General features: G+C 40.3%; 1 protein-coding gene across 2 annotated transcripts; it reads left to right on the top strand.

The window, feature by feature from the left end:
• The first annotated feature begins 872 nt into the window (after positions 1-872).
• Positions 873-4,126, top strand: cbln2b (cerebellin 2b precursor). Of its 2 annotated transcripts, none has more exons than XM_068030978.1 (4): positions 873-956; positions 1,571-2,006; positions 2,817-2,936; positions 3,276-4,126. In XM_068030978.1, the coding sequence occupies exons 2-4, from the start codon at positions 1,719-1,721 to the stop codon at positions 3,471-3,473; spliced, it is 606 nt and encodes a 201-aa protein (XP_067887079.1). In that variant the 5' UTR covers positions 873-956; positions 1,571-1,718; the 3' UTR covers positions 3,474-4,126. The 2 variants fall into 2 exon arrangements, with proteins under 2 accessions (XP_067887079.1, XP_067887080.1); XM_068030979.1 differs by having other exon boundaries at positions 920-1,105.
• Positions 4,127-14,195: the final 10,069 nt, after the last annotated feature.

Raw genomic sequence — 14,195 nt, forward strand, 5'->3', positions numbered from 1 at the left:
CAGGAAACCCGTCTCCATAACAATTAAAGGCATCCCCATTTGAAAATCTGAATCAGTTTGCTTCCGCGGGTGAGCTTATGACTCAGAACCAAAGCCGGCTCCTGTTTCCCGTGTCCGTCCATGGCGAAAACCCAGCCCCAAGTATAATTCAGAAGTTCACCATTTGGCCACATGATGGCGGTGGTGTATGCTGCCACGGCGGAGCTGGGGAATAAACGGAACCCAAGCAATTACAACCTTGCAGATTTGAGTTTATTGCACTTGAAAAACCTTTGATATTTCTAATCAAATGACCCCTGTACTTTAAAATTCAGCCGCGTGATTATAAATGTCAGTAATTTACATCATCGCAAAAAAAAATCAGAGATTGAAAATTTGCCTGCAATTAGATAAATAACTTGAACCACGAATTTTAACCGCTCGTTTATATATGTATCTATTTCGATGTGTGTATATCGACATTACATATGTGCCTACATAAGTGTGTGTATTTATGGATACATGTATATACATGTGTATATACATTATATATGTGTCCGATTGCCTAGAGGGCATCGACACTCCCTGCTGATTTAGAATGAGACATCGGAAATCTTGGATGATTCTCTGGAAATCATCCATCATAAAGTGAGGGAAAGGTGTGGGTGCAGCGATATATCTGGGAGAGCTGTGGGACAAGCCGACCACCATTCGACAGTGAGCCGAGGAGCGGGGCAGGAGTTCTTTAAAAGATTGCCTTGTGTTGTCGGCTGGCTTTGATTCGGTGCCTGATACCTGAGCCCCGGTCAATGTGTGTGCGTGTGTCTGAGTGCGTTTCAGAATGAGCTCCTGGAGGGGGAGGGAGAGGCCACTCTTTGCTTCCTTTCTGCCAACAGATTCCCAGCTCATTACCCTAACAGCACAGCTTGAGAGAGGGATAGTGTGATCACACTGTCATGGCACCGTGGATCTGCCAGGTAACAGCATCTCCAGCGTGGGCATCTCACTGCAAACGTAATGTTAAACCAGATGAAAGTAGCAGGCAGGCTTAGTGCAAGGGGACAGTGAGCTGGGAACACCAGTAAATATTTTATCTAACTTGGAGATCCCTTCGCAGTTGAAGACGGTAAGAGGTGTCTTGGCCGCGGCTGATTTTAAAATGCATCCAGCTTATTTCTTTGTTGACTGATGCTTTCCAGAGAGAATTTTTTTTTAAAAAAAACTTTCTTTTTTTGTTTGCTAAATGGGCGATTGAGTGCAGCGGAGAGTGGGCAAAGGAGGCTCTGCATCACGGGCTGACTTGCTTTGAGGGTGGGCTCAGGGTTATGGCTTGAGCTGGAACTTGGGAAGACTGCGGGGGGAGAAGGAGATTGCAGAGTCAAGTTTCATTGTACAATTCCTTCCTCAGCAACGTGCCGGAGCGGCGGAGAGAGAGGGGGGAGCTGGAACTAAAACAGAAGCAAAGAAACGGGCAAATAAAGCTGGAGAATGACAGGCTGTGACAGTGTTATTCCGCGTGGATCTGAGCTGTCAATAAGATGCATTCAATCTGCATTGGATTGTCTTTTGCATTGATTTTGTCTTGTTACAGGCGATGACATCCACACCAACTGAAGAACGTTAATCCCATCCTCTAGGAGGCTGCATTGGAAGATCGGGTGGTCAAGAGAGTGGGGAGAAAGAAACAAGAGATCGACACGGTTTGAGTGGAGGATCTGTATCGGATTGCTGAGGATCGCATGGATCTGCTGCTAATCCGCCCGGGATCTGTTAGCATGCTGGCGCTGAGCCTGCTCCTCGCTTCCACGGGGCTGGTGTTGGGACAGAACGAAACGGAACCCATCGTGTTGGAAGGCAAATGTCTGGTTGTGTGTGACTCGAACCCGTCCTCGGACGGGGCTGTCACCTCCTCACTGGGAATCTCAGTGCGCTCGGGCAGTGCCAAGGTGGCATTCTCAGCCGTACGGAGCACCAACCATGAACCATCCGAAATGAGCAACAGAACCATGACCATCTACTTCGACCATGTAAGTCGCTCAGCCATAACCCTGTGTCAGCGCTCAGGGACCTGCAAACATTCATTGCGAGCTGTTGATGTGTCTTTCTCTCTCCCTCCCGTTCCCCTTTGAGAGTGTCTTCTCACCTTCCCGTTGTCTCACACCCCAATCTCTCAACTATATCTCTATATTCATGATTCTGGCGAAACAAAATGAGACATTGACTGTCGCAGGGCACCGGCCAGAGCAAAACGATCACCATCCACTTTAGAAACAGAATGATGTTTCTCATTTTAAGTTCCTGGCCACAGCTTGGCAGCAAAGATACTTTATTTACACATTTCACCCGATACAGCGAATCTTACAACCTGATCCAAGTAGTTCCCTTTCTCCCACCTTGTGCGTGCACATGTATCGGTGGCAAACGGAGGTATTTGCAGAATGACCCTGTCTCCTCATTTTAAACTTTGCCTGTTTATTTTAATGCTAACTTTTTATGGTTTTGCTCCCGCGGACTGTCCCGCCTAGTGCGGCTTCCACCATCCCAGATCATTCCAGATCATCCCAGATCAGATATATATTCTCTGCTACCCACCTGTGTGCGTCAATGAATGGAAGCCCCTATCTTGGAGTTGCCTCTGTTACAATATTGTGACTGCTGGGCTGTCCTTCACTCCCTGTCTGTTCTTATCTGCACCTCTAGAATGACTGGATCCCAGGAGCTTGCAGAATACAATCCACGGTCACTGAAAATAATCATTATTCTTTCCCCAAGTTTTCGTAGTAACTCACTGTCAAATGTGTTGCACTGTGATGTCGGTGCTTTGTGTTTTCTTGCAGGTGTTCGTTAATATTGGAAACCATTTCGATATGAGGTCCAGCACTTTCGTGGCGCCGAGGAAAGGGATTTACAGTTTCAGCTTTCACGTGGTCAAGGTGTACAACCGACAGACGATCCAGGTAGAGAAGGACCTGTGCACAATTCACAACCACCGTCCGAATGTTGCTGTCAGTTTACAGCGGGGCAAATTGATTTAGTTGAGATGCAATAATTTTAGTAAAAGAAAAAGAACGGACAGCGGACCATTAGCAGATAGATAGATAGAGAAAGGAAGGGAGATTGTCCAGGTATAGCTGCTGATAGTGCATGTATATTATGGGAAACAGATAACCTGGAAGGTTGTGTTATAACGGGTCAATACAGCGGGGTAGCTAACAAGAAATAAATGGTTATCGATTCGGCAAGAACATGGAACGGTGTCAACATTGTAAGGCTTTTTTTTGTTGTTCTGGTTTCAGGTAAGCCTGATGCAAAATGGCTGGGCTGTGATTTCTGCTTTTGCCGGGGACCAGGATGTGACCCGGGAGGCTGCCAGCAATGGAGTGCTCTTAAACATGGAGAGAGAGGACAAAGTCTATTTAAAACTTGAAAGAGGCAACCTAATGGGAGGATGGAAATATTCGACGTTTTCTGGCTTTTTAGTCTTTCCTCTATAAAGGATCACCAATGTTCGTCAAAATCCTTAATGAGCATCAAATCGCCATGTACATTATCAATATTGCAACGGAACAAGATAATTATACCAAAACCATCTAACTGCTAAGTAGGGGCAGACCCATTACCTACCGATTAGAATAATTTCTTTGAATACTGACAATTGCCTTGGCCAACGTGGTTCTAAGTAGTTCTGGTGACAGTGCTCTTTAGGATATCAAGTGAATTTATTGACAAGGACAATCTCTGGCTAGAAAATAGAAGCTGGATTTTCTTACGGGCGGATTATTGATCGAACGAACCGAACCTTTGTGGACAAGACCGTACTGGCAAAACTGACAGCGTTAAAAAGAAAACAAGTTAGGGTTTTGATTTAAATGTTCTAGCAATGCTTTCTTTCGTGTTCGTATATAGCCTTAAGTAAAGAACAAGTCCAAATTCAGTGGCGTGTTTTTTTTTTAAACTTGGGGAAATTCATGTATCGTTTCTGTAGGTGAGCTGGTTTTGAAGAAGTGCTTTATCACAAAAGGTTTATTTGCACGAATTGAACGCAGCTCTTGTTCCTTTGTGTTGTGGTTGGTGTTCTTTGACCTCTGGGTGCAGACAGAGTGACCTATAGATTAATAACACGAGACGAACAAACGGATGATTGTAATAAATGGACCCAATTATTTATGGATGTGCTTTTTTTTTGATTTGTCAATCGATCCTCTGGCGCGCACGCAAGTACTTACAAATCTCCCCCCACCTGAAAAAAAGTTTTCCATTGTTGCTCATCTTATGTGGAGACAAATATGGACTTCCCTTTAATATTTCCAAATACCTTTTAACTAAATAACACCCATAACATGCACAACGTGGGCGTTAATTATTGGGTTAAATCCAAGTGACAGTTGGATGTTCAGGTTTAAATAAAACAATATTGCAAAAGTAAAGTCAATACTTCCTATTTTTTGATTCAAATTTTAATAACAAAAGTAAACATAGATCTTATAACACTCCCGAATTTACAAGAACTTTGCAGACTCGTTAATCCAATAACTGCCGGCGGAGAGTACAAACGGGTTAAAAAGATAAAGCTCTTTTAGCCGATTTCAGCAGGGACCAGGCTGTGCGCCTAAAGCTACTTAAGTTTCATTTAAAAAAAATACCTGTACAGGAGTTAACCACTGGACTAAAACATGTAATTAGCTGAATCACCCCCCACCCCCCCCCCCCCCCCCCCCCCGCCCATTTACCAGAATGATTCCTGGTCTGGTGAATAAGTCCCCTCTGTAACCAAAAACAGAAAGTGCTGGAGATACTCAGCAGGTCTGGCAGCATCTGTGGAGAGAGAAGCACAGTTAATGTTTCAGATCCATGACCTTTCATTAGAACTGGCAAAGGTTAGAAATGTAACAGGTTTTGAGCAAGTGAAAGGGGGAGGGGGTAAAGAAGAACAAAAGGGAAGGACTGTGATAGGGTGGAGGGCAGAAAAGATGAAATGACAAAAGGTTTCATGGTATAAAGCCAAGTTAGGAAACCAAATAGGCGTCTGGATGAGGTGTAGATGGCAGTATATCAGCCATCCGAACACAAAGTAAAGGGATTAAGAAAGAAACGGGGGGGGGGGGGGGGGGCACGGGAACAGCAAGAAAAAAAGATAAAAGGAAAAATGGGGGCAGAGGTTATGATCTAAAATGGTTGAACTCAATGTTGAGCCTGCAAGGCTGTAAAGTGCCCAGTCGAAAGATGAGGTGCTGTTCCTCAAGCTTGCACTGTACCCACACTGAAACCTATTTACTCTTAATACAACTGATGTCTGAATATGGTCATCACATCATTAATCCGTTAAACATTTTTTAGGGAATGAAGGGTGAAAGCAATGCATATGAAAACCATCTATGTTGCCCATGATTCCCATCTGTAGTTTAAATGAATTACAACATATTACAGGCCATTTCCATACTGAGATCATTAATTCTGCTTAATACTCTCAATCTGGAATGGTTCAGCTTTCAAACTATATGGCCCTTTAGTGGTGAATTCAATTCATTTCCAGGCATTGGAGAACTATAGGAAATCATATAGTAATTTTTAATTCACTGTATTTTACAAATACTAAGTACCATCTCGGGCTAAATATCTCTGTACAATCCTTAGAGAATTGAATTGTTCTTCAGATCATTAAAATAGTACAAAAAGATGGATATTTGCCATATAAATGTAGTATGGAGTGCAATTATATATCAGCATCTTCCCTCCAACTATATGGAGAAGCTCTACTCATTCTCTGGCCAATTCATTAAGGATTGCTGTCTCCATTCACTTTCATTCAGAACCACATTACCTGTGATGTCATATGAGATGAAAGGTAAGGTACTACTAAACAATATATTAATATGGACACAAGAATACAGCATATGGATTATACTTGCATAATATTATTGACTTATGTGTAAATCTTTACATTCAGGAAGCTTCATAAAAACATGCAAACTTACTGCATCATACATTTAATGTGCAATGAATTAACCTGACAAATTCCATTGACACCTTTTAGGCATTTGTTAGTTTACAGGGAACTGGTAATTAATCTTCAAACTAGCTACCAATATGACTATGAAAAGAGTAATTTTGAAATTCCTCTGCTATTTGGTTACGTTCAGAGCCTTATGCTTGTATGGAGATGGCAATTTGAAGATGGCATATGGAAGGGAAAGACTGTCTCCAGAAATAGGATTTCAAAAAGTGATGGAGTATAGAGCTAACCTTTGTTACTGATTTTGCTGAATTCTGATGTCTTATTTCTGGGACTCTCCTGTGCCCTCAACAGTATTTCACTATTTTCTGCCTCCTTTTTTCCCTAATATTTGATTGCATGATTTAAAGACTACACAAAAAGGTTTAAAATGTGGATTCTTGATCAAATACAAAACATCTGTCTGGTTAAAGAATTAACATAGCCATCCAAGTCATCCAACAATTACAGGTATGACACATTATGGTTTATTGATAATTATTTTAAAACAACTCGACGCAATGTGTTTGATTATTTATTTCTACTGGCAGATTGAGGAACCTACTGATTCTGTATTTCCTCATAGAGTCTCCCTCTCCTGATCAAGGTGGTAATTAGACGTGCAGTCTGGTATGTGAGGTGTGGCTACATGTGAATGTATGCATGCTGCACCGATTAAGACTCTCTTATTCAGAATGAGACCAACTCATTTCGCTTTAGAATGTAATCCAGTTTAATATATTTCACTTGGCAAAAGAGACACAATTCTATACCTTTAATTTGGTTTGTAATGTATGGTATCCTGGGATATAGTCCAATGCATGATAATTTCTTTTGGCGTGTGTGTATGTGTGTGTTTGTGAGTATATATGTATTCAGATATGTATGCAGGATTTGTTAGGAAAAAGCACTCAATGTCAAACAGAACCTACAGACTAAATTATATTGACACTGACCTGAATTTATTTATATTAACAGTCCATTATATCAATGTAATGTTTTAACATTTTGGGTGGACAAATGCATTCTCTGAATGTGCTATATTTATCACAGAATTCACCTTTTAGCTACAGGTCTTACAAAACTATTCTGTGAAAGTAAAGCGTTGGTTTGGTCCAATAATTATTACAGAACAAAACTTTTCATTATTAAACATTGAAGAGTGTTTTGACAATCTGCCAAATAACATGATTACTTCTTACAATTTTACTATTTATTGCTCTGGGAGTACAGTTGAGAGACTTTAGTCGTGTGGTCTCAGGATTTCTGCTCATCTCTCACGCCACACTGATACAATTAAGGCCTACATTTAAATGATGTCCAGAGAGCAATGCAATCAGTGGTGCTTCACTCATGCAGCCAAGGTCCTGACAGCTCTTACGGATTTCACATTGTTTGCAATTACTGTGGGCATGCTTTACAAGAAATTATTTAACAAATTAGCAACATTTCAGAGGCACTCCATTTGTCACTGAAAATAAAGCAATGCCCTTCAACCGCTAGACAGCTTTATAGTAGAGATATAACAAATGTTGATATTGAAATCTGAAAGCAAAATTTTACTTTAAATTACAGGTATTATGCTTTTGGTGGTCTTTTTCTTTGGGAGTTTTTGTGTCAAGGTCATCAGTCCGGTGGAATGGCACATTCCTAATTACAGGCATATACCGCTATGTTTAAGTAGTACTAGCTAGCACAGCCTGTTACAGAATATAATTGTTTTTGTTCTGCTTCAACAATTCAGACGATATTCCCCTTACTGCATAGGTGCCATGTTTATACTCTGAGCATGCTGACTAGAAAGCAGGTTGGAAAAACACACGTTCATTCCACATAGGATACAGGAGACCTTCTGCCCATTATTGGAACCTAGCTCTGAGAGTTGAACAGGCAGTTTGTGTGAACCCACTGCACCACCCAATCCCCAGCCCTTTTTTGAAGCAAATCTGCAGTTGTTTTAGCATCTGTTGCATGGTGCTTGTTTGTTATACACTATTAATCACTCTCTGTGTTAGTAGATTATTTAAAATATTATTTTTATTCAAAATTTGAGATAATCTGCTCTTGTTTTACAGTTCAGGATTAGTAGAAAGGAATCACTTAACACAATTCTTATGGTAATAGATTTGATTAAGAAATTTAAAGAAAATTTGATACCAGTTTGACTATCTTGCCCTGAACACCATGAACACATACTTTTGTGTAAACCTTTTCAGAAGACAGAAAAAAAGGAATGCACCTCATTTTAGTCTGAGCTTTTGTTTTGAAGAAGTCCTTTCAGTACTCTCCAGAGCTGCTTCTGCTGGAATGCTTCCATGTTTTCCACTTTCTCCTGATGATCCCCTCCAGATGTTATTGTTCTGGTGTGCTATCTTATTGCAGAATGATGCAATCTGCTGTTAAGGAATCTGAAGTATTGTATCTAATGCAGTCATACCAAGCATACTTCATCCACGTCTTGTATTCCCAGACAGTGAGTCCCCACTCCTGATTGCCCCCATGTTAAATTGCCTTTGTCCCTCACTGTTTAGCTTTCATATGTGAAAAATGGCCACTACAATGTCTAGAAACAACAAGGAAATCTGTATGTGGCTCATCCTGTGACTATCCATTATTTTTAATCACAGAATAAGGAATATATGCTGTGTGAACATGTTACAGCAGTCAGGGTAATTATTAATAGCTTGACTGGTAAAATGTAATTGTTTAGTTAGATTCCTAAAAGCATATTTCAGTCAATTACATCCTATACTTGATTAACTGGGTAAACAAGGAAGGCTTCTGAAATGTAGTTCTTTATATGATACTTAGATTTCGATCTATCAAAATACGGGATAAAAATCTAATCAATGTTATCTAATATTGAGTGCAGTTAGATTATAGGCAAAGTAGCAGTGAAAAATGGTGTCAGTGTTAAGGCTTTAAAATACTGTGAATGACTTTTTAAAAATTCATTCTTCAGATGCTGGCAAGACCGGCATATTTTGCCCATCTCTTGTTGCCCTGAGAAGGTGGGGAACTATTGCAATCCAAATGATGAAGTTACTCCCATAACTCTGTTAGCTAGAAAGTTCCGGGGTTTTTTTTTATTACTTGTAGAAGTTTCACACAACTGAGTGGCTTGCTCAGTTAAAAGTTAACCAAATTAACATGGGACTGGAGTCACATCGAGACAAGACTGGATAAGAAAAGCAAATTTCCTTCTCTTAAGGACATTAATGAACCAGTTGTTTTTTTTTTCATGACAATCTGACAGATTCATTGTCACTTTTACTGATAGCAGCTTTTTACTTTATTTCTAAATTTTAAAAAATTTGCTCTGGGCTATCAGTCCAGTAACATAACAACTACACTGTTGTAGCTGAGTTAAACAATAAATCCTATTTGTTTTCAAGCCTTTCAGTATACTTCAGCTCATTTTTCCTTTACAGTCATTCCTGAATAGGACTCCCAATGTTACAAATACATAGAGGAAAATTGGGAGTTTTTTAATTCTTTCATGCGATGTGAGTGCCGCTGGTAAGGCTAATATTTGTTGCCCATCACTAATGGCTCACCACAACCTTCTCAAGAGCAATTAGGGATGGACAACAAATACTGGCCTTGACAGCAATGCCCACATCCAATGAAAGAATAAAAAAAGGTCCCAATTTTCCTCCCTCTAATGTATTATTAAAGTGATTGGATGCATAGATGAGGAAGCAATTGATGGTGAATTGCAATAACTGAGTGACTGTCACTCATATTTTCTTTTCCTATTCTATAATATTATACTTTTTTTTCCCAAAAGTATGTTATATGGTCAATTTTCATTTGGAGCACAGATTAGGTGGGCATTCGTTCTGTTCACTTGATGATATCAGCAGAAGGGCCATTTGAGTTTTCTGGTTGAGCCTCATTTAAATAGAACTTGTGAGGCACCAGTGCCAATCGTGCTGCTTACAGGCAGCTCAACATCAGGGAGTGCAGGAAATCTAATGTGGCAGACACTCATTTTCAAAAGGGGAGGGCTGGGAGTATCAATGGTTAAATGGACCATCAGATTTAATTGACAGGGAAGTTTTATTAGCACAGGCAGAGTGCCAATGAGATAAACTAATGGAAACACTTAAAGCTCAAATCTTCCTAGAGACTGTAGAAACAAATGGATGCCAGTTCTGTTTCCAGCTTCCCCTTACTGAAACTAAGGATCCCTTTAAATAATGGTGTAAATGGCCACTTCCAATCTATACCACTCATGGTTTTTGGGTGGGTTGAGGAAGTAGTGGTGGCAGTGTTGAATGATACCTAAAGAGCATTGGAGCCCCTGACAACATCAGCTAACACCATTTGAATATATTAAATAGGCCCCGTCTGTTTCTGGTGGGAGCATTGGATGCTTAAATCAAGGTTCACCTAAAAATCAGAATGAGAAGTCTGAATTTTTCATAAATCATTCATTTTTCCCCCCAATTTTGAATCTACCATCCCACTTACAAGCAAAATCGGGACAGAGGAGAGACAAAAATCGGCCCCATTGTCTTTTAAAATAGTTATGATTTTCTTATTTGTTAACTTCAATATTAAAGACCACCTTCCCTATATCAGTTCAAGCTTTCCCTGGATATTTTATAGCTATTTTGTGACAGCTTATCTTACCTCAGGTTTTAACTAAGTTAGAATCCATTGAATTATACAATCTGGACAAAGAACTGTAGTGAAGTTACAGGTTCTCCTTTTAATACTCCTTGTAGTTATTGCTTCAAGTATGAAAAATGTTTCCCTTTTTGATCTGATTTGGAACTTCACTTCATATTTTATAAGCAATTACATTTTATTGAGATTTTAAAATTAACATATATATCTGTTAGTTAAGCACTGAACTGAAATAGCATATTAGATTGATCGAAAACCATCATGTGTAAGAAAATAATTTTCATCATTGCCCACTGATAAAAATTACTAATGGATGATAGCTTTCAGTGATATGTATGTGCCAGTGAATTACAAAATAACATCCTAAGATACACAAGTGAAAAGCCTGTACTACTTAAAATCAGCCACCTTATATCTAAGAGTATAAAAATAAACATAAACTGTTCTTTTTAGTATATACGATTAATTATTGCCTTCAGCTGCAAATATTTGCATGTTTTTTACCTTGATGTTGTGATAACTTAAAGCACCTCAAATATATTTGTATGATGTTACCCACATTAGCTATTGTTGCTTGTCTAATTTGGATAAATTACCCCAATTTTAGAAGTAAGAAAGACATCTAGGAGCGAGAGGATTTGACAAGGCCTATTAAACCCACAAAACCACACTATGGATTCTTGAAAGCAGCAGAATCAATCTATATGCTTCTTCTCCTTTCTGAAACAAGAACCCACCCAGCTCTCAAATGATTCAACAGATTCAGGATTCATTGATCTTGGCGGTATGGTGCTTTTGCTTCAAATTGCAATTTCACTGCAACAGGATACAATACTATGGGCTGAATTTTACCGGCCCCTTGATGCGCAGGATGAAGAGCAGGAGCTGGTAAAATTTTGCAGGGAGAGGCCCGCCTCAACCACATATTACCAGCAGCGGGGGGACCTCGGTGTGGGCACCCCGCCACCCCTGGTGGTGGGCCCTCCATCTGCATATTGAAATGAACCTAAATGAGATGCAAATAAACTTACCTCTAGGCGGCGGACGTCCCACGTCGATTTTACCGACTCCGAACGCAGCTCGCGCGCCTTCAGAACTCCACACGGAGTTAGAAGATGTTAGAAGATTAGGGGGTAAAATTTGGGTAGGGAAAAAGGCATGCGTTGGTCATTTCGGGCATTGAAATGACCAATGGGGGGGGGGGGGGCGGTTGGAGAAGGGCCTCCATCGCTAAATTTTTTAATTAATAAAATTTCACTATGTTACAATGTTAAATATGAAATTTTACTGAAGGTCTAAAAGCACTTGAAAAATGGCGCTGGCGTCTGCACGGTGGTGCCAGACAGCGTTGCCGGGGATTCGGCAACGGGGGCCACCGCTTTGTTCCCACTATTTTAATGAACCTCTGCGCGTAATATTGTGTGGGCTGAGGGACGGTGCATCACGCGGGTTGCATGCCGCCATTAGAGTGCACCGCCGTGAACGGCGGCGCGCTCGTAAAATTCATCCCTATCTGTCTGAGCCCTGTTGTGCTTTATAATATATACAGGGTATGCTATTCTCCTGCAATAAGTGAAACCTAATATTGCTGAAGTTTACTCACCCAGTGTTATATGCAACCCCTACCACTTATAACCGCCGCACTGGTGTCAATGTGATTTATCTGTGATGTGTTGGATGGAAAAAGTGACCTCCGATTTATCGGGCCGAATTTTGAAGGCTTGAGGAAAGGGTGTGGGATGGTGCGGAGGTTGACGGTGAACTGTCGACGTTTACCACCATTATCTCCCTGGAATTGACTGCAACTTCAGGATGTCGGGCATGCGCAGATTAGTGCAGATATTCTGAAGCTGCGGTCTATCGCTCAGGATTCTGACACAAGCTGTGTTGTGGATCCTCCCACAGCTGACTGAAAGGGTTAAACAGAATTAAGTAATGTATTAGAAAAGCAACTCAGCAGAATATAATTAAGTCAGGATGAGATGTTCGGGCAAAAGGCAGGATTAGGGAGTGACGGTTGATAGCTGGGATCGGTGCAGGCTTCACAATATGGAATGTTTGACTATTGTGAAACAAAGAGATAATGGACTCAGGCTAGAAACATCTGGAGTAGGCCCTGATAAAGACTAGAACAGTGTATTCATTAGAGTGCATGATCAATTATCCATTGTTTGGCCATATTGCATGAGAAAAACAGTATATAAGTTTGTATCCTTGTGTGTAACTTCAGAGCACTATCTCGGACTGCCCGAGTAGGACTCGCCTTGCATATGCTTGAATAAATGATCATTTATCTGTACTTGAGTCTCCTCGCGTGGTGATTGAGCTGTCCCACAATAGTTTAGCATAGTCGGCAGGATGCTCACACTGGATCATCAGAACGGCATTGCAAGCGAGTAAGTATATTTATTTACCACCCATAGTTAGGGCAGTAAGCCCACCCGAGTGAAGGTCCAATCGAGTACCCAAAGAATTTAAAGGAGGACTCAAGACTGGAGGCACTGGGTAAGGAGGCAGAACCATGCTGGCAGGACAGTAAGTCCGAAGCCACGCAGAAGTCAGAACCACTTACCGTGAGGTAATCAGGACGTAAAGCTGCGCTGGTCAGGAGAGACAAAGGGGATAGGAGACTGCACTGGGCAGCATCAGGAGGCTAGCAAAATGTCAGAGAAGAAGTTGAGTAATGAAATGCATTTTGACTGGGGCCGGAGGGCTCCATGACTAAGTTTATGGTACAGCAATATAAAAAGACTATGTTTTTAATTAAATTTCAAATGAGTAAAAACAAGTCTCTGTGTCTTTGTTCGAGTCTGCATGAATGTGTGCTGTGGAACTGACAGTCGTTAACTCTTTGTTGCCTGGCTTTGTTGTCATGTTGAAAGCATGAGTCTGTTACTTGTCCTATTTTTACACGTGTATATTTTTGTGGGAACCTTGAGTCATATTTTGGTTGTGTACTAGTTGAACCAATGTGTGCTCCTTGGGATCGGGACAGGGAATTTAGCACAGATCTTTGGTACTTTGAAATCAATTTTTCTAAGTTATTTGGAATTGAATGAGTGGGGAAGTGATTGTTGAGTGTGTTCATTTCAATTTAAGATTGTGCATCCAAGAATGGGGATAAACAATTGAATTATATTTCAAATTAAAGTTTTTATTTTTATTTTAAAAGAGATAAGCTTCAGCCTTGAAGGTCTGAAGATGTCTGGTAGAAATCCAATTTGAAGTTTAAAACACTGTTGTGGGAAAGATTAAAGTCTGTGTAAGAAGCTGGTGTTAAATCTTTTGTTGTAAGAACGTTAAGTAACTTAAACTTTCCTTTAAAAAAAGGCATGTCCTATTCTGTTCTGTGTGTAGTTAATAAGTATTATAAATTCATAAGTCTGAATTAAGTTTATACTATTAAGGTTAACTAACCTGTTCAGTTGAGAAAAACTTTTAAATGTTTATTGCCGTGAACTGGAATTTGGAATCATCTTGATTGTATCAAAAAAAAATCCGTGGATTAGAAACCTCTTACAAAAGATGCCAAAAGTTTAGAAACAATTGGAGTTTAATCTAAAATGCTGTCTTCTTGAATGCAGATGAT

The sequence above is a fragment of the Heterodontus francisci genome, chromosome 5 (genome assembly GCF_036365525.1).
Source record: "Heterodontus francisci isolate sHetFra1 chromosome 5, sHetFra1.hap1, whole genome shotgun sequence".
Lineage (NCBI taxonomy): Eukaryota > Metazoa > Chordata > Chondrichthyes > Heterodontiformes > Heterodontidae > Heterodontus > Heterodontus francisci.